This window comes from Gracilinanus agilis, chromosome 2 (genome assembly GCF_016433145.1).
Source record: "Gracilinanus agilis isolate LMUSP501 chromosome 2, AgileGrace, whole genome shotgun sequence".
NCBI classification, from domain to species: Eukaryota; Metazoa; Chordata; class Mammalia; order Didelphimorphia; family Didelphidae; genus Gracilinanus; species Gracilinanus agilis.
Window position 1 is genome coordinate 428,331,601 of NC_058131.1, and position 20,347 is coordinate 428,351,947.

A 20,347-nucleotide genomic window follows, 5' to 3' on the forward strand; every position below is an offset into this window, starting at 1 on the left:
GTGTAGGGGTGGGGGTGGGGGAGTGGGAGTGAAGGGGGTGAAGGGTAAAGTAAAAACATGACTTATGTAACCAGGGAAATTTTTTCTAAAAATAAAAAATTATTTAAAAAAAATTAAAATAAAATACCATACAGAGGAATTGGAATCTCATCCTAAAGGAAATAGGGAGACCGAGGAATAACAAGGTCATACCTTGGTTTGGGGGTCATTAGTTTGACAGCTTTGGGGAGTATATACTGGAGAGGGATAAGAGTTGAGGCTGGAAATCACTTAGGAGATTATTACAATGGAACACAGATGAGTACAAATGGCTGCTTGACATATGTAAGAGTGGAGAGAAGGAAATACCTCCAAGGGATACTAGATGTTTGTTAAATTGAAATGACCTGAATTGGATTAGTAAATAAAATCATAGGAGTTAGCACTAGAAGGGACCTTAGTCATAAACGCATAAGACCATAAATAAAGAGCTGGAAGGGACTTAATTTCCAGTTGAGAAAACTGAGGACAGGGAAAGGACTTTGCCTGAAGTCTCTTAAGATATAATAAAATAGGATCCACACTTATACTCTACTTAACATTATTTTGGCTCAGATGGTTCAGAAGTCACTTTAAGCTTCTGCCAGGATTCTAGGGTTTTCATTCTGATTGAATCTGGGAAGACAAGAAGAGCCAAGATATCAGAGCAAAAGAAGATATCAGGTGAAAAGAAGGAACACTGTGCCTGGAAACAGTTCAAGAACTCCAGATCATATTGCACATGGAGACTTCACTGTATGAACTTATTGTTGCTTGCATGGGAATGGTGTCCTTGATCACTGAGTCTGTGAAGACATCCCTGTGCCATGGGACTGAGTAGAGAAGGGTTTCAGGAAATGATGGCATGGGAAAAGATAATGCATTTATTCAATGGTAGTACCATGGTGCAATTTTGGCTTCTTTAATATTTAACTAGACCTTGTAAATATCCAGGGTTAGATTTAAAAAAAAACAAACAGGTGCTGTGCTGAGCCCCATGCTCTATGAATTCTGAGACTCCAATGTTCTTAAAACCTTGGGAAAGTTTGTAACTACAAGGTAGGAGAGCTGTTATCTTTGAGTCCTTCGGAATAAAATGCTGCTGGCAGATGCAAACATATAGCTAACAGGTGAAATGGGAGGTTCATCAGGCTGCCTCATATTTCTCCTTGAGAGCAAAATGGTGAGGACTTTTAATGGTTATGACTGAGCACTGAGAAATGGCCTTTCTGGTAACAGGTATGACTTATACTCAAGTGTTCCAGGTTTCATTTAGAAAGTAGTATTTTTGCCTGGGTACAACAATTGTTTATTTAAGGTATCTGGCTACCCTCTTACATACACACACACAAACATGCACACACATAAATTTTTTTATACATGGAAATCTAATGATAGTATTTTGTTCTTATTGAAAAGAGGCAAGGTAGCATAATGGCTAGCATAGTTTAGCCCTGGAGTTAGAGATTGGGGTTCAAATATAACTTTGTTACATACTAGCTGCATGATCCTGGATAAATCAATTAGCCAAAACATGGGTGTAATTATCTTTTTTTTTTTTAATTCTTTCCTTCCATCTTAGAATTAATAGTATGTATTCCCAGCTGTGTGACCCCAATCCTATCCACACATATTATTAACTTTAGTTAACTTTTTTACTTGGAATCAATCACTTAATCCCCATTGCTTAGCCCATACAGCTCTTCTGACTTAGAACCAATACACAGTATTGATTCCAAGATGGAAGGTAAAGGTTTAAAAAACAAACAAACCTGGTTTAAATGTCTTTAAAAAAAGTTGTAATGATGTATTTTATTTTTGCATTCATTTACATATTTTCTCACTTACTGAGAGGACTCTTTTAACCAAGTAAAAAAGTTAACTAAAAATAATAATATGTGTGGATAGAATTTGCTCCCCAGAACTTTTTTACCCAAGCATCCCATTTGCATGCTTTTGCTGGGTGCAAATGCTCTGTGAACCTAAGGAGGATAAAGTTTTGGTGGGACCCTGCCCCTCTCTTGCAGGAGAATTTACATACCTGTTCATACTTTAGTTAATTATTAGGCTTTGAACTTCTATTTCTTTTTTAAAATTTTTTTCTATTTCAAGTGATTATTAATAAACTTTATAAAAAATAATACTTGTAGTTATTGATATTAATTTAAATCTTACAATGACCTCATCTGAAAGTACATGCAGTATTATGAAAAGGGAATTTGTATTTTTATTTGATCAATCAGAGATTTAGATTTCCTTTCCATTTGTTTTGAATTTGGGTCAATCAGCAACCTGGGAATTGATCCCACAGTCACTGCCCCCCTGGGTGGTGCCAGGCTAATTGAGGAATTGTGATTGGTTCCTGTGGAGTGACATAAGAGAGCTAGTGCGTATAGTAAGGATTTATAAGATGAGACCAAGCAGGAAGCTGGGGGAGGGAGTTATTTTCTGAGGCTGAGATTCACTGAATTGTTAGGCTCTGGATTATTAGGCTAGAAAATTCTTCATCTCCTTTCTGTATTTCTCTCTCATTTTTTTTCCCTTACTGATAAATCTAGCTATTAACAGTCTTGTGACTTAGGGGTTAAATTATAATTTTGGTGACCACCCATTCTAATCATTACAGTATTTTACATTTACATTAACCCTAGTTTTCTAGTTAAACTTCCCCCACATAACTTAATTGTGGGAAGCTGTTCTATGTATTAAAGCCTTTGGAGAAATAGGATCAAATTTAGGGCCTGTTATCTGGATTCCCTACGTGACCAATCCAGGCTGAGGCAGTCTTTGTCCTGGTCACCTGAGCCCCAAAAGGCTCTGGTACCAGCAGGTAGGTTAATCCAAAATCGACTTGATCCCTCCAAGAAGGCTATTAGGAGTCATTTAGAGAAACAGAGTCTGTAACAGATATTTTATCTGGATCCCATTACAAAATCATCGGCAAGTAAAACTGTGTGTATGATTTTCTGCACTGCATGTCAGGATGCAGACTGAATGGGCCATCTAAGATAAAAATCTGAGGCTCCTCTTTTGACTCAGTCTTTGATCCCCACCTTTTTTACAATTCTTATTGGAGAGCTTTGAAGTGGCAGACCGATAAGAGTGCATATTCAGATTAGAACTGGCTCCTTTAGGATTTGACTGGTGAGCATCTCCCTGGGATATTTCCTCTCCCAGAATTATCCCTACTAATTGATGGTTGGAATTTGGCCATTGTCTTGGTACTTATACCTTTACTCTTTAGACTTTAATGGGTTATGTATGATCTGTTACCCCTTCATAGCTGTGTTTTTTGTTTGAAACCAGTATATAATAAACTCCCAAGCCCACAGACTTTGGGACAGCATGGGCTAACCACTAGTCTAGTTGTTCTCATTTTCTTTCTCCTGCTTTAACCATCCTATGCCACCACGCCACTCAGGACCCCAAAAAATCATATAGAGGCATGGCCCCCTATACTTAATGTTCTTTATCCCCAATCCCATTTTAAAAATAAAGGAAAAATTTTAAAATAAACACGCAGAGTCAATAAAAACATTGTTCCTCAATGGATGTATATAAAAATGTATATTTCCCATTTAGTTCACCAAGCCTATGTAAAAAATCCTCTGTAATGGATTGCATGTTTCATCATCAGATCTTTGGAATCACAAATGGTGAATTTCTCCTACTTGTGCTCATTTCAAATCCAAGCCCCACAGAATCCATTAAGGGAAGAGCCCTTGGTGCCAATGTGGGTAGGACTCAGCGGGTCCCTACAGGGTTTGGCTAAAGGGTAAAGCTGGAGGAAAAAGAAAAGAAAAAAAAACCCACAGCTGGTTAAAGGAAGAAATGCTTTATGTTGCTGAGGCACTGGGAATGGTTGAGAATGGTCCTGATACCTCATCTCCCTAATGAAACTCAGGTCGGACAATGCTTGAAAAAAGGTAGAGAGCTCATGGGAATGGAGCCTTCCTCCCTACCAAGTTGGAAAACTTTCTAGTTTCATCATGTTTTTTTTAGATCTCACTTTCTCTTGACATTCAATCAGATAATCATAACTGTAACACCCAAACCCTGTGGTCAGGAGGTTCATCTAGATGGTCTGTATGGTCAAAAGCCTATCAGTCTACACTCAACACAACTTTTCATAGAAGATTTTTATTTTAAATGACAAGGTCAACTCTCAAGGAAAGACCATACTTATTTTCTTGAAACAATATTTGTTTTCACTGACTCTTGAATGGATTTTGAAATTAAATCTTTAGGAAGCTAATACTCAAAAGTTTGAGGGAAATTTCTGCATTCCTTGATGAATTCAGCAAATAAATCATTCTAGGAAAGAGGAAGCAAGAAATAGCCTGAAGGTCTGTTTGCTTTTGCTTAAAATGCTTTGCTTATCACTGGAGGCCTTTGTATGAAGCCTTTTCTTAGAAAACCTTCTTTCTTCTATAAAATTGCAGGAGTCCTTTATATTGTCAAAATACCGACCCTTCAAATAATTAAATCATAGTTTTATAGCTGAAAGAGATTACAGAAGTCATTTTGTTGAACTTCTTCATTTTACAGATGAAAAAGTCAAAGTCCATCAACAAAGTTAAAAGCCAAAGCCAAGGCTGGCCGGAAAGTCTTCTGATTTTAGAACTAGTGCTTTTCCTCCTCTACCTCTCATTGGATAAGGTTTTGGTACAGTGTTTCAGGGAAGCTAGTCATTCTACAGGATACTACAGTTTCGTAGTAGGGAAAAAATTTTTTCCCCTTCTGAAATATCAGATATGAAATTATGTTTGTATCAGAAAAATTTATTATGTATTGCAATATTGTGGTATGAAAATAGGCTGTTTTCTCTATTTTCTTCCCAAATTTCTCTAACCTTTAAGATGAGTCTATTTTGTGTCTGTGAGCTTCCTGCAGTGATGAGCATTTATGGGATTATTTTAGAAAATAATCTTCTGAGTTAGTTGAAGCAAAGCACTAAACCACATAGTGCTCTAGTTTTGCTTTTGGGAAACAAAGAGAAAAACCCCATTGTTTAGGCTTCCACTTTATCCCCATCATACTCAATTACACTTTTGTGTGTGTGATTAGGCACATCTCCCCTTATGCCCAATACCTTTTAGTTTAGAAGTTCCTTGAGGGTAGAGATTATGTCATTTTCATCTTTGTATCTCTAGGATTTAATAAAGGGTCTTGGAGATAGTAGATATTAATATGTTTTTAACTGGTATCTTTTCTTTTTAACATAGTAGACACTTAACAAATATCTCTCAAATTAAATGAAGTGGAATAACATTTTTTGTAACCATTTTAAAAATAAAAACTAAAAGAAATAAGCCAAAGCAAAGTTAGTGATGGAAAATTATCATCTATTACTCCTTAAATGTATTAAAATACTAAAAAATGTTTTAAAAATGCTATCACATGGAAAAGAATAGGAAATAAAATAAAGGTCCATCAAATGAGGAATGTCTAAACAAATTGTGGTAGTAGTAAATGTATGTAATGGAGAATTACTGGGCCATAAAAATAATGAATATGAATTTTTTTTTCTGGAAACACAGGAGACATATGAATAGATACAGAGTGAAGTAAACGGAGTCTAGAAAACAATATATACAATAACTATGATAATGTACATGGAGAGAACAAAAACCCTCAAACTGAATGCTGTGCAGTTATGGTGATTATGTTTATTCCCCAAGGACAGATGAGAAAATGTATCTCCTCTCTTCTTTGAGAAGGTGGGGGTACTATAGGTATGGAACTGAATATAAAGTCCCATTTGTTTGATGTATTATTTACCTTTGCTGAATTGATTTTTTTCTTCTTTTATTTTGTTATAAGAAATGATTCAGTGCGGAGGGGAGAGGGGCACATATATCTTGAAATAAAGATGATTAAAAATAAAAAATGCTAAAATTAATAATAAAGGAAAAAATACCACTACATTTAAAATATAGTAGGTGCTAGGGAGAATGGGAACTGAATGGTATGCATTCTCTGGGGACCTTCTACTTACAGAAAAATGAGACTACTGTACTCAGGCTAATGCATCTCAATGCAAATTCCCTAATATGCACAATGCCCTAAATTTTAGTGATTCCCTCAGCCCTAGAATCAATATAATCTTTTGTGCAGCTAATTCTTTAGCTCGTGGGCAGATAGATGGTGGGCAGCACTGAGGCTGGCAGAGGTGGGAGTGTCTCAGTGAAAGATGGCCAGTTATGGAATTTTTAAGGTTAATGAGCATATGGGAACAAAAACCAAAACCAAATGTGGGACTTAAGTACCTTCCTCTCGCCAAAGTATGTTTGCGACTGCAGCACAGGGGGCATTGGGAGAACCAGGAAGTCATCGAAAGCAGGAAAAAAACACAACAAAGCCACATCAAAACTTTCATAAAAACAACTTCATTAAAATAACTATTTTAGTAGCAAGTAATCATGTCTCACATAAACTATAGCATTAGATCTTTCTGCAAATGGCAGAAGTGCAATTATGGGAAGGAATTCCTACCTTCATATGCACCAAAGTTTCTTTCTGGGTATAGAATTACATCCTGGGAACATGTCAGTTTGAGTCTAAGCTAACAGTACCCCCAATAATGCAGTAGTTTCTTATATTGTAAAAAATATTAATAAAGAACCTCCATCTAGAGTCAGAAACTTCTGAATCCATTTCAAGATTTACTGATCTAAGAACTGAACACTGCATTTTTATTTCATTTATTATTCTTTTTATTTCATTTATTTTTATTTCATTTATTTTTTAATATAAAGTTTTAAAAATAAACTTTACTTAATTATTCTTCAACCATTATTCTTTCAGGATGTTTATTTGATCTTTGACATTTGTAACATTTTCAAATGGACAAAATTAAAGGGAGAATGGTTGATAATAAAGGAAGTCACTTTCATAAATGCTCAAATAGAATAACCTCTGACTGAAACCTCACTGGGTTCACAGCAACTTTATAGCAACTTCATTGGGGTAATTAAATAGCTCAGGGGATAGAGTGCTATTACTGCAGGGCCTGGAGTCAGGAACATTCGTTCTTCATAAATTAAAATCAAGCTATGTGACCCTGGGCACTAAATCCTTCTTGCCTCAGTTTCCTCATTCGTAAAATGAACTGGAGAAAGATATGGCAAACCTCAGTAAGATCTTTGCCAAGAAAACCTTAAATGAAGTTATGAAGACTGAGACACGATTGAAAAATGACTAAAAACAATTAGTAACAACACTAATAGCAGCTAGCATTTATATAGAACATTCATGTTTGCAAAGTTTACAAAAATTAACTCAATTGATACTTGCAACGACACTGGGAATTAGGTGCTATTATCATCTCTATTATCCCCACAGATGAGGAAACTGAGTCAAAAAAGGGTTAAGCACTTTTCCCAGGGTCACAAACCCAGGAAATGTCAGAGGCAGGTGTTGCTTCTGGGGTAGGAACGATTAAAAGATGTTAGCCTATATATGAGTCAAAGGGGATGCTTGTCCAAGAAGGAACCAGATTTAGCAACTTACTCAGAGCTTTCAGAACTGGGTATCTGGTCCCCTTTTGTACAATGACCACATAATAATTTGTATTTTGTATACTACATATTAGGTAATGAGCTCCTTGGGAGCATGCAGACTATGTCTTATCCAATTATTTTTTTCTTCTTATTCAACTTTTTACCTCTCCCTACTGAGCCTGGCCTCAAATATACAATAGATGCCACACAAATATGGAATCCAGATTAGGTCTCATTGACCAGGAGTCTGAAGTTGGTCTGAGGCATTTGTAGAAGGGAGTGCCTCCTTTGGCTTCCCATTTCCCTGGGATTGTGGATTCCTGAAATTCCACCTTTAGTAAACACCATTCCCATTAAAATGCAATAATGGCTTTAGAGCTAGGAGGAGAAAGTGTCAAGGTCAAAACTGAGCCAATAACCCCTCAGTGTGACTGATTTTCAGATCAGTTTTTACCAAGGGAGATAAGGATATTTGGAACTGCAGAGGAGAAGTTCAACCTAGTGGGGAAGAGGCACAGAAATGGGAGGCCTGAGGCACTTACAATAAAGTTTAGTTGGACAGGCATCTAATTCACCTTCTCAGGGGTGAAGAATGATAATGCTAGGCCTGATCTTGCATAGGGGTATGAAGGCCAGAAGCAGATAGGGTAGCAAAGTCAATGGAAACTAATGCTAATAATAATCACTAGCTGACATTTATACGGTACTTTATGGATAACAAAGTGCTCATTTGACTAATTTTATTCCATGATAACCTTAGATTTGCAACTTGACATTGCTCAATCTATTTATTCAAGGGTTCTTAACCTTGGATCTGAGAACTTGTTTTATTTTAATTATTTTCTTTTTTAATGTTAAATTTTAATTTTAATGTTAAATTATTATTTCTGTATTTCAATGTAATTGATTTAGTTTCTAATCTTATGGATTTTATTTTATGCATTTAAAATATTCTGAGAAAGGTCTAACAGGTTCCTGACACACACATAAACATTAAAAATTTCCTGGTCTACAATAGAGAAATCATTCCAAGTGTGGCCAGCTCATAAACAGTCATGAGGAGAATCTCTTAAGAATTTAGATGATGGAAATGTAATGTGTTGGACATATTTTTCTCATTTTCTAATCATTTTCCATTAAAAAAGACTAGCTGCCACAGCTCAATAGTGACCTGTATACAGATTTTTCTCAGTAGAGAATCACCTACTCCTCTCACTTTAATTTTCTTTATTGTTTATAAGATGGTTATAAAATCTATAAGTACATCCTATTTACTTTTTATGGGGATTCTTTTTCCTGGGAAATTTGAAACCACCATATTTAGTTCCCTAAAGAATATCTTTTCCCACAATTGTAAAGGCTGGCCTCTATTGTTCAGGCCAAGACAGGTATTGGATTAAAATTAACCAAGAAATTATATCCTATGAACATATATAATTTCTAAAAAATTTAAAGAAAAAAAAAAGCACCAAACTTACGAGTCTTTCTGGCTGAATCTTCAATAAAGAGAGAAGAAATATCTTCATCAACACCCACTTCATTCTTAGCAATGCACGTGTAGGCTCCCGTGTCTTCATAACGCACACTATTGATGTGAAGTTCACTTCCATTGGCTATTATTAAAAATAAAAAACTAAACTAATCCAAGCCTTAGTAAGCCTTAGTTTACACACACACACACACACACACACACACACACACACACACACACACACANAAGCCTTAGTACACACACACACACACACACACACACACACACACACACACACACACAAATATACACATACCATACTTATAGAAGCTCCTTATTCAGGGCTAGAGATAAGTGAGATAATTCCTTCTGGTACCTCTCAGAAATTCACTTCAGACTCTCACAGGAGCATTAGAGTGAAGTGGAACCTCAGAAGACCCATTTAAAAATGATGAAACTGAGGTTCACGTTAAAAGTGACTTGCCCGAGGTCATAGAAGGTAGTAAGGATCAGATTTTAAACTAGGCCTTCTGGTCCAGTCCATTCACAGTTGCCTTATTATATCATATTTATGAAGCCAGGATTGGCCTCTCAATTTAATGATTAGTTATTCAAAATCATTATGAATGGGTACAACAAAGATACTAACAGACATTTTCAGAGGGTAGCTGTAAAGTATTAGCCAGTAGAAAATAGTCAGGAATGTGACAAGATCATGCTTACAAATTCTTATTCAAATGTCCTAACACTTGAACTGATTGGACCACCCTTTTGGGCAAGGTGCCATTAGAAGTCTCTTCCTTTTTTTTTTTTTTTCTTTTCTTTTTTTTGGTGCTATGGTGGAGTTTTAGAAAATATTTTAAAAGTTTTATTTGAATTGATGTTTTTTTATTTTTATATTATCTTCATTTCCAATCAAAGCTGTCTTTTTTTCTGTACCCTTGCAAAAATATTTTAAAAAGAAAAAAATAGTTGCTCAGGAAAACCATCTAATACACCAGTAGTGTATGACAGTATATGAAATATTCCATATCCTTTGTCTTCTATCTCTGTATAGAGGGGCGAAAGGATATGTTTACTCAGCTCTTCTTGGGGGTCAAACTTAACCTCACCAGAAACATGAGATGAAGCCATCTGTCCATCTAGGCATTTTTCTCCTTAAGAGAAAACTGTATTGCTTAAGTCAAATTAAAAAAAACAAAAAGGGCAAAAGTTTTCCTTTAAAAAAAATTTCTACATATTGTTACAAAATATTGGATCTTCTCACACTTGTAAAAGGAAACCTGATGTTTAGATAAAGGAAACACAGGCTTAATGGTAGGGGAAGACATTGGAATGTTTTGTTTAACAGTTTGGTTGTGAAATATTTGCTAATGTTGTAGAAGCTTTCTTACTATCTTACTTCCACCCCATAACATAGACACTTTCTCCAATTTATCTGGGAAGGACCAAAAGAAATTCCCAATAGTATAGGTGAAATTCCAACGATTAAAAATTTGTTTTTCCTATATAACAGGAACTATAACTTGTTCCCAATCATGAAAGAAATACACAAACCCTGGCTGATTCTTACCTATGAGAGAGAGTTGCTTGGAGAATTTAGGTCCCACATCCATGCCATTTTTTAGCCATGAAATTCTTGGGGTGGGAATGCCTTCTGCATGGCATTTCAGACTGGCAGAGACTCCAGGTTCCTGGGCCTGAGTTTCTGGGTATACTCGGATGACAGGAGGCACTGTGGAAGGTAAGCATTGACGATCTTAACGAGCCAACTGGTCAGAGACAGACTCTCACGCTGTCTTTTAATTCTTTTTTTTTTTTTAAAACCCTTACCTTCTGTCTTAGAATCAATACTATGTATTGGTTCCAAGGCAGAAGAGTGGTAAGGACTAGGCAATGGGGGTTAAGTGACTTGCCCAGGGTCACACAGCTAGGAAGTATCTGAATCCAGATTTGAGGCCAGCATCTCCCATCTCTAGGTCTGTCTGTCTAACCACTAAGCCACCTAGCTGCCCTCATGCCTTTTAATTCTGATAAACTGAGTCTTGCAGAGTACATGTGAAAGGTAACATCAGAGTTTTAATACAAGACTGAGAAGAGAGCCAGACAACTACCTCGAAACCAGAAAATGGCACAGAATCTTCAGATTCAGACACAGTTTTTATCTTTCAAGGAAAGATGCTAAAACTTGCTAACACATAGGGGGAGGGACAGTGGTTCACAACCTTTATTGAAACCCAAATCAGAGTCACTAAAGGTCTAAAAATCAGTTCTCTCAAAATCCTTCAGAAAAGTCTTTTTTTTTTTAACCCCTTAACTTTTGTGTATTGGTTCATAGGTGGAAAAGTGGTAAGGGTGGGCAATGGGGGTCAAGTGACTTGCCCAGGGTCACACAGCTGGGAAGTGTCTGAGGTCAGATTTGAACCTAGGATCTCCTGTCTCTAGGTCTGGTTCTCAATCCACTGAGCTGCCCCCCCTTCAGAAAAGTCTAACCACATCCAACTGGAATATTCCCAGAATAGAAGCTTGCAATCACTACTAGCAACTCTGTGGTCTGGTCATCATTTTCTCTACCCCATTCTCCTTGGTGTATGCTGTACCCAAACTGGAAAATATGTGGTAGCCAAAAAAGCTAATGCAATCTTGGGATGCATTGAGAGCCATGCCTTTGAGGAATAAGGAGGTTATAGTCCTTCTCTACTGTTTGAGTCTGATTCCAGATATTCTAACAAGAGTGTGCCAATAAGCCACTGTTCATGGATGCCAACAGCTCCTGCTAGTGACAAGGTGGAGAGAGCTGACTCAGGGGTGGGTCAGAAGACCAACCATTTGGCAAAGACTGAGGTAGGTCTTTTCTGATTTTGTTTCTCTAATAGGACATCTCCTCTCATGGAGAACTTTCTCATCTAGCTCTGAATCTGGCTTGTTATCCCTATGACTCTTGTATAGAGTGGAAATCGGACTAGGGGATCACATTCCCCTTTGTCCTACTTCTGCCCTTCTTTTTCTTTGGTATAGCAATTTTCTTTAGTGATGGCAAATGGTGGGTAACTGCACTATTGTTTCACCTGACATACCTGTTTGTAGAATATAAGTTATCTCCATTAGAAAGTAGATAAAATAGAAAGTATCAGGGACTTGGTATAATTTAAAAAAATGTTTTCTCTTATTTTTGCGAAAGATTTGTATGTTATTTGGATGACATATTTAATGCATTCTTAATTAAATAACTGACCTAGCCATACATCCCATACCAAGTCAATTGTAAAAGAATATATACCATTCTGGAAATTTCTTTTGTGTTACCATCAAGTTATGTATGTGCCTGCATATAGGGTTAGATTCTTGGCAGTATCTCATCCTCCTGAGGGGAGATTGTGGAGCTATCCTAAAGATTCATAGATTAAGATTTTTAAAAAAGCAATTTTAGGGAAAGATATTGCCAGTGACATGGACCAGGAATGCAGACCTTCTGAAGAAAATGGTGTAAAGAGCATCATAAGGATGATAGCAAGAGAAGATGCCTACAGAAATCAGATACCAAATCATGAGACTCTGAGTGAGCTTTTTGATAAAATGAACTGAAGTTTGGGAATTGAGCCATCTGTACCTTCCGTCCTCCCCATGTTGGACCATCCTCTCCATGCAGTATTTTATTTTGATTATAAAACCCTTGTGCCAAAAAGGGGAATACCCTCTAGTGGCTCCTTGTCAATGCCTCTATCAATCATTTTTAATATGTTAAGAAACACCTAAATGTAGTTAGATCCTTATATATAATATACATTAATACATATTAATATATATCATATTACATACATACATACATACATATATATGTATATATATGTAAATACTTTTTAGCCTTTATGTGTCCTGGTGAGACAACCCTTAAATGAATAACTATTATATATGAAGTGATTCATTGGAGAGATTAATATGTTTCCCAATGAATCAAAGGGGGGGAATTGTGGAAATTTAACACTAGTCCCAAACAATCTTTTTGATTTTAAAGCAAAAGATCTTACTTCTGAACCTCTGAACTATATCTCTCTAAGGCAATGGGTGGAGTCCTCCCTCCCATGCTAGGAAATTCTGTACCAGCACTGGCATGTTAGGAGGAGCACAAATTCCTTGGGTAAGGAATTAGGGGTTTCTGGTCTTGGCATCACAGATGGAGGAGGAGGTGGCTAAGAGAGGTCTGGCACAGTTATGGTGCAGCTGGTTGGGGCAGGAGAAGGTGAGCCAGCTAGGAGAGTGTGGCACTGTGCGAGGTCTGGCTAAGGAGCCCTGGCACTGTGCTGTGCAGAGTCTGGCTTGGGGTTGGCTCAGCGGGCTGTGAAGACAATGGCAGGCCACATGTGGTTGGTGATTTTTCTTTCTCTGGCCCACTTTTTATTTAACAAATATTTATTCATTATGAGAAGGTCTCTAGAGAATTTTAATCATAATGATACTCTCCCTTGATTGGATCACATCTAGGCTTTTATAGTGAGTTCTGAGACCCACAATTAAAGAAGGACAATGACAAGCTAGAGAATGTACAGCATAGGGAGGAGAAAGGGATTGAATCAAAGCCAAATGAGAACTGATTAAATGAACTGGGAATCATTGGCCTGGTGAAGAGAAGACTCAGGAGGAACATTATAGCTTCCAAGTATTTGAATGTTTATTATGGGGAAAGAGGATTAGATTTATAGATTCATAAATGAAGAGTTGGAAAGAATCTCAGAAATTATGCACTCCAACTTCTTTATTTTAAAGATAGAGAACATTTTGGGGCATAGTTCCAAATTATTTTCCAGAATCGCTGCACCAATCCATAATTACACTAATAGTGGATTAATGTGCTTGTTTTCCTGAAGTCTCTCCAATATTTTTAGTTTTTTTTAATCAGTTTTGTCAATCTAATGTGTATGGGATGTTAGAGTTGTTTTAATTTTCAGTTTTCTAATTATTACTGAGTTGGAGCATTTTCTTCATGACTATTGATAACTTAGATTTTTTTTCCCCTTGAGAACTATTTGTTTATGTCCTTTGACTATTCAGTAATTGGAGAATGTTTTTATAAATATGAATTAGTTTCTTTATACCTTGAAAATGAAATCTTTATCTGAGAAATTTGCTAAAAAGAATTTTTTTTCAGCAAACAGTTTCCTTCCTTATTCTATCATTCCTTTTATTTTTCCTTAGTGCATGGAACTATAGGCATTAAAAAAAATTTTTAAGACCCTTACCTTCCTCTTAGAGTCAATACTATGTATTGGTTCCAATGCAGAAGAGCAGTTAGGTCTAGGTAATGAAGGTTAAGTTGCTGGCCCAGGGTGACAGAGGTAGGAATGTCTGAGGTCAGGTTTCCAGGCCTGGCCCTTTATCCACTGAGTCACTAAACTGCTCCCAACTTTTTTATTTTTGTATAATTGCAATTGTCCATTTAACCTTCTATGATCCTCTGCCTTCTCTTTGACCACAAACATTCCTATCTCATAGATCTGAGAGCTAAATTTTTTCCTTACTTTTCTAATTTGTTTATGATTTGGTCTTTTATATTGAAGTCTTATCTCTATTTGGAGTTTACCTTCATATTGGTGTGAGTTGTTTTTCACTTTAAACCCAATTGTTGCCAGGCTCCTTTTTCTGTCACCCCCCACTTCCCCAGCATTTTTGTTGAATAAAGAATCCTTATATTAGTATTTGGGGGTTACTTATATTAGTATTTGGGGGGTTACTTCCTAAGTTTATTTACGTCCACATGCTATTTTCCTAACCTGTTCCACAGATTAACTATTCTATTGTTAGATCAGCCAAACTGTTTTGATTACTACTTTGTAGTAGAATTTGAGATATGGAACTATTAGGCCCTTGTGCTTCCTTCCAACTTTTTTCATTTTTCACTTGAGATCTTTAACCTTTTTCAACCCCAAGAAAAATTTTATTATTACATTTTCTATCTAGGCAAATGGGGCAGCTAGGTGGTGTATGAATAGTGCTAGGTTTGAAGTAAAAAAAATTCCTGATCCTGAGTTCAAATCTGGCTTCAGACTCTTACTAGTTGTATGACCCTGGGCAAGTCACTTAACCCTGTTTACCTTAGTTCCTCATCTATCAAATGAGATGGAGAAGGAAATGGCGAACCACCCCGACATCTTTGCCAAGAAAACCCCAAATCAGTTCATGAAGTGTCAGACATGACTGAAATGATTGAATGACAAAAATCTATAGGAAGCAGACCTTCAGTAGCATGATTGTTATGGCACTGAATAAGCATATTAATTTAGGCAATATGGTCATTTTGATTATATTGACTGTCTTCCCATGACCAATAAATATTTCTCTAATTATTTAGGTTTGTATTTTAATAAACAGGTTTTTGTAGTTGTATTCATATAGTTGCTAGGATATCTTGGTAGGAATTCCTACCAAGATATCCTCAGCAACTATATGTTATTTTGAATGGAATTTTCCCCCTTCTTCCTGCTTGGTTTTTCCAGTTATGGAAATACTGATGCTTTATATGGAATTATTTTATATACTGCAACTTTGCAGGAGTCGTTATTTCAGCTCATTTTTTAGTTGATTCTCTAGGGTTCTCTAGGTAACACAACACAGCATCTACAAAGGGCAATAAAGCTTGGATTTCAGCACAAACTCTGGGGTTCTAAATCCATTACTTTTTCTATTTTACTGGTAGTGATGGCTAACTGTATTGCAGGAAATAAACTTGGCAGTTTTGGTATCTGCACTGTTCCTAGTTGACTTTATTACTTTATCCATAATCACAAAAGACATATACATCTAAATATTTAATACTGCTCATCTCTCAGGGAGAAAAGAGTAACAATAATTGAAATGTATTTCTTTTTGAATGACTCAAATACAGATAAATTATTTGTTATGGGAAAACTGTTGGAGGGGGATTTAATTTCTCCCAGAAACCTCTTAATGAGGCATTTGTGGGCACTGAGTGTAGAATTACCACTATGGTTGTAGCATTGCTTCAAATGAATCCATTGATTTTTAATCATTAAAGCATACATTGCTCTATGCAAGATATTCTATCTCCTGCTCAAATGCTTTTGCAAAATTGTTCTCCTCTGCTACTTGCCCCTCCTTATGCTCCATTCTTCCCAATATAAATTCTTTGAGAACTGAGAGTATTTTGTTTTAATTTTTGTATCCTCAATCAGACCAATCAGACACTGGTCTGGCATTTTCCATCTGGCACAAGTGGATATGAAGTACCAAATGAGATTAAGGAGAGGAAACACAGAAGAAAAACAACTGCTTAAACACTTGGGTTGATGAGGACATGATTGGGGATGTAGACCCAAAAGGACCACCCCAATGTAACTATCAATAATATGGAAATAAGTCTTGATTGATGACACATGTTAAAACCAGTGGAAATGCGAGTTAGCTATGTGGTGGGGAGTTTGAGGGGGTGAAGGGGAAAGTAAAAACATGAATCATGTAACCATGGAAAATTTTTCTAAAAATAAAAAAATTAATTAAAAAAATGAATGTAAACATGGAGCAATCTGCAAATTCTTGTAATGTAAAAACGAATGCCTTAATAAAACTGAAAATATAACAGAACTCCCTCTCCACTTTGGCTTCTAGAGTAATTAAGTCACCATTACTATTAGAAAGATTTGGGACTTTCATCTCTTTCCAAAGGAAGTTTCAAGCATATTCTCAATTATTTTTTTCCAGCAGGTTGCTCCCTTTAAAATGGTTAATCTCTCAATAATCTTCCTTTTCCCAAAACTACTAGCTACTTTCCAGCTCTCTGCCCTATCCTTAAATAACCATTATTTAAGCCATCTGGCTCAGTTAACTATCATCCTATAGCTCTTTTTCCTTTTGAGATTAAACTCAAGAGAAAGTTTTTTATATGTGCCTCCAGGGGATGGAGCCAAGATGGAGCCAAGGTGGAGCACAGAAAGCTGGAACTGCTCTGAGAATTCTTTTAAACCAACCTTAAAATAGTGCCTCAAAACAAATATAGGAGTCACAGAACTAACAAGGGCTTGAAGTGAAGTAACTTTCCTACATAAAACAACTTGAAAGGTATGCAGAGAGGATCTATTCCATTGGGGATGAGAGGAGATCTGGAAGTAAAACCTTGCATAGAGGAGTGCAAGCTGCCCACCCTGAACCTACTGTGCCAGGTCCTGAGCCTGGGCACAAGTCAACTTTAGGACCCTGCCTAAGCCAACAGCAGAGAACCCTCAAAAGACCCAAGCCCTGGCACAAGACTGAAGGGAGGCCCCAAGCTCTATCAAAGGGTAGTCCACAGTGCACCCAGAGTGGGGCTCAGGACTTCCACTGAAACCAGCAGTGAAGACCCAAACCCCAGAACAACCACAGAGCAAGGAAGTTCCTGTCTATCTTGTGCTAGCTTAAGGGGAGGCTTAGAGCCCTGCACTGAAACTCCAAGCCCCAGGATGAGATAGCTCCAGTGCTCTGCACCCTGTAGGTCCTGGAGGATATTGAATCAGCAGTGGGAGGTAGCTTCCAGAGTTCCCAGCCCACAAACCATTATACCACCTGGGAAAAAAAAACCTGAAACTTGTAGAAACCCAGAAATAGAGCTTAGGTAGCAGCAAGGAAAAACTTAAGTTTAAGAGAGTGCCCCCTCTACCCTGAAAACAGAGCCTACCTTTAAGATAAAATTAAAAAAAAAAGTCTGGGAAAGTTAATAAACAGTAAAAAAAACAAAACACATCTCACCCTAGAAAATTTTTATGGAAACAAAGAAGAGCAAGGCACAGTCTCAATAAGGGACAGTGTGATCAAAGCGGTCCCATGAAAAACTTCAAAGAAAAATAGAAATTGGTCTCAGGCTACGAAAGAACTAAAAAAGGAATTAAAAAAATCAAATATGAGAGGCAGAAGAAAAATATGGAAAAGAAATGACTATAATACAAAAGTATAACAGCTTAAAAAGCAGAACTGGCTAAATGGAAAAAGAGGCAAAAAATCCAATAAAGAAAAGAATTTTTAAAAAAGTAGAACTGACCAAATGGAAAATGAGGTTCAAAGCATCATGGTAGGAAATTATGCTTTAAATTAGAATTGGGTGTATAGAAGTTAATGACTTCATGAGGCATCAAGAAACAATATGTGTCCACCTGTCTCTTTATTCTTTTCTAAACTTTGTCCAATTTTGATTCCCACCTTTCCATTAATATAAATTTGCTCTCTCCAAAGTTGACAATAAACTTTTCATTGCCAAATGAAATATATTTTTCTTAAATTTTGGCAGCTTTTAACCCTATAGGTCCTTTCTTCTGGATAATCTCTTTTCTAGGTTTTCTAATAGGGCTCTCTTGATTCTCCCCTTACTTGTCTGACTGCTCCTCCTTAGTCTTTTTTGCTGGATTTTTTAAAAAGACATTTTATTGAGAGCCAGGCCTAGAGACGGGAGGTCCTAGGTTCAAATCCGGCCTCAGACACTTCCCAGCTGTGTGACCCTGGGCAAGTCACTTGACCCCCATTGCCTACCCTTACCACTCTTCCACCTATAAGTCAATACACAGAAGTTAAGGGTTTAAAAAAAAAGACATTTTATTATCCCTATTACATGTAATAAAACATAAATATCCTGAAGTTATAAGATCTAAATTATCTCCCTTCTTCCCTTCCCTCCCCATACCTAGAGATGGCAAGCAATTTGATATGGGTTTTTCATGTATTATCATGTAAAACATATTTCCATATTATTCATTCTTGTAAGAGAATTCTTGCTGTTGGATTCTCAATGAGGTCATGCTCAATAAATGTGGGCGACCCATAAAAGTCTGTCCTGGGTCCTTTTCTCTTCTTATTTGATATTATATTTAATGTCCCACAGGATTAAATTATCATGTCTATGAAGATAACTTACAGATCTATTTGTCTAGGCCCAAATTCTCTTCTGGCTGAAAATTCTGTTACTTCCTAGATATTTCCAACTGTATGTCTTATATATGAAACTCAGTGCATCCTAATCAGAATTTATTATTTCCTCTGCAACCTCCTCTCTTTTCAGGCTTTCTTGAGAGTACTTTTATCTTCCAATTTATAAAAGGTTTGCAACTTAGGTGTTATCCTTGACTTCTCTCCACATATCTCTACATATCTAATCTATTGTGAAGCCTTGACATTTCTGATTTCCCAATATCTCTCACATAGATCTTTTTCTTTCAAGCATACAGCAAGCCACTCAGGTATAAGACCTTATTGTCTCATTCCTGGACTATTGCAATAATCTGTTGGTTGGCATTACTGCCTGTCCCTATCCAAGTCCATTTTCTACTCAATTGCTAGTGATTTTCTTCTTTTCTTTTTATGCCCTTAGCTTTTGTCTTAAGGCAGAAGAGTGGTAAGGGCTAGGCAATTGGGGTTAAGTGCCCAGGGTCACACAATGAGGAAGTGTCTGGGGATAGATTTGAACCCAGGTCCTTTTGACTCTAGGCCTGGCACTCTACCCACTCTGCTATCTATGTGATTTTCTTAAAGCAGAGGCCTCCCTCCAAACCTCACTCAAAAACCTTTTAATGTTTCCTATTACTCTTGCCTCTCTAGAATTGAATATGTTTGACTTTAAAGGTCTTCACAACTTTCCCTCTTTCCTACCTTTCCAATTTTCTAATATTTCTAATAATTTACTCCCCTGGAAGGTGTCACTCTTCTAAACTCAAAGGACAAGTGTAGCAGGAGATGGGAGAACGGAAGCTGGATGGGACATTGAGCTGGCAGCAGAAAATGGAAGGTGGCTTGTGCATGGAAATGGTTGCTTTAGGGCAGATGGAAGATGGAAGAGGAAAAATTATGAATTTTTTTTTTTAGAGATTGTGTTATCATCTCCAGGAATTCTAGTTGAACTTATACCTAATCTGTATTTTTAGTTGATGCTTTATTTGTTTATGGATTTGTGTCTTGGTTGTCATTGTCACCATAATAGCTCTTTATGGTGGTATTATTATTTTTATTATTTTATAATATAAACTCTTCTTGTTTGCTTTGTTTTTGTGGCAAGGGTCAGATCCACTTAATTACTTCTCATTTCTATCCTTACTACACACTTAGTACACAATCTTTACACTCTTTGCCTTGGATTTCCATCACTAGGTGAAAATCTTCCTTTGTTTTTTTTTATGATTTAAATATTTTATTTTTTTTAGAAAAAATTTTCCATGGTTTTATATATATATATATGTATATATATATATATATAATTCCTGTTTTTACTTTCCCCTTCACCACTCCTTTCACCACTACCCCCATATCCAATATGCATTTCCACTGGTTTTAACATGTGTGATCAGTCAAGACTTATTTACATATTATTGATAGTTGCATTGGTGTGGTC

The 20,347-nt window shown here is 36.6% G+C and overlaps 1 protein-coding gene across 1 annotated transcript in view; it reads right to left on the reverse strand.

Moving 5' to 3' along the window:
• The window catches only part of FSTL4 (follistatin like 4), an 874,220-nt gene that overhangs the window by 48,594 nt on the left and 805,279 nt on the right, over positions 1-20,347 (reverse strand). Inside the window, exons 8-10 of the mRNA XM_044661912.1 lie at positions 10,565-10,726; positions 8,999-9,133; positions 6,288-6,314 (exon numbers count right to left, since the gene is read on the reverse strand). Coding sequence (XP_044517847.1) covers positions 6,288-6,314; positions 8,999-9,133; positions 10,565-10,726 — 324 coding nt within the window. The remainder of the gene's footprint in view (positions 1-6,287; positions 6,315-8,998; positions 9,134-10,564; positions 10,727-20,347) is intronic.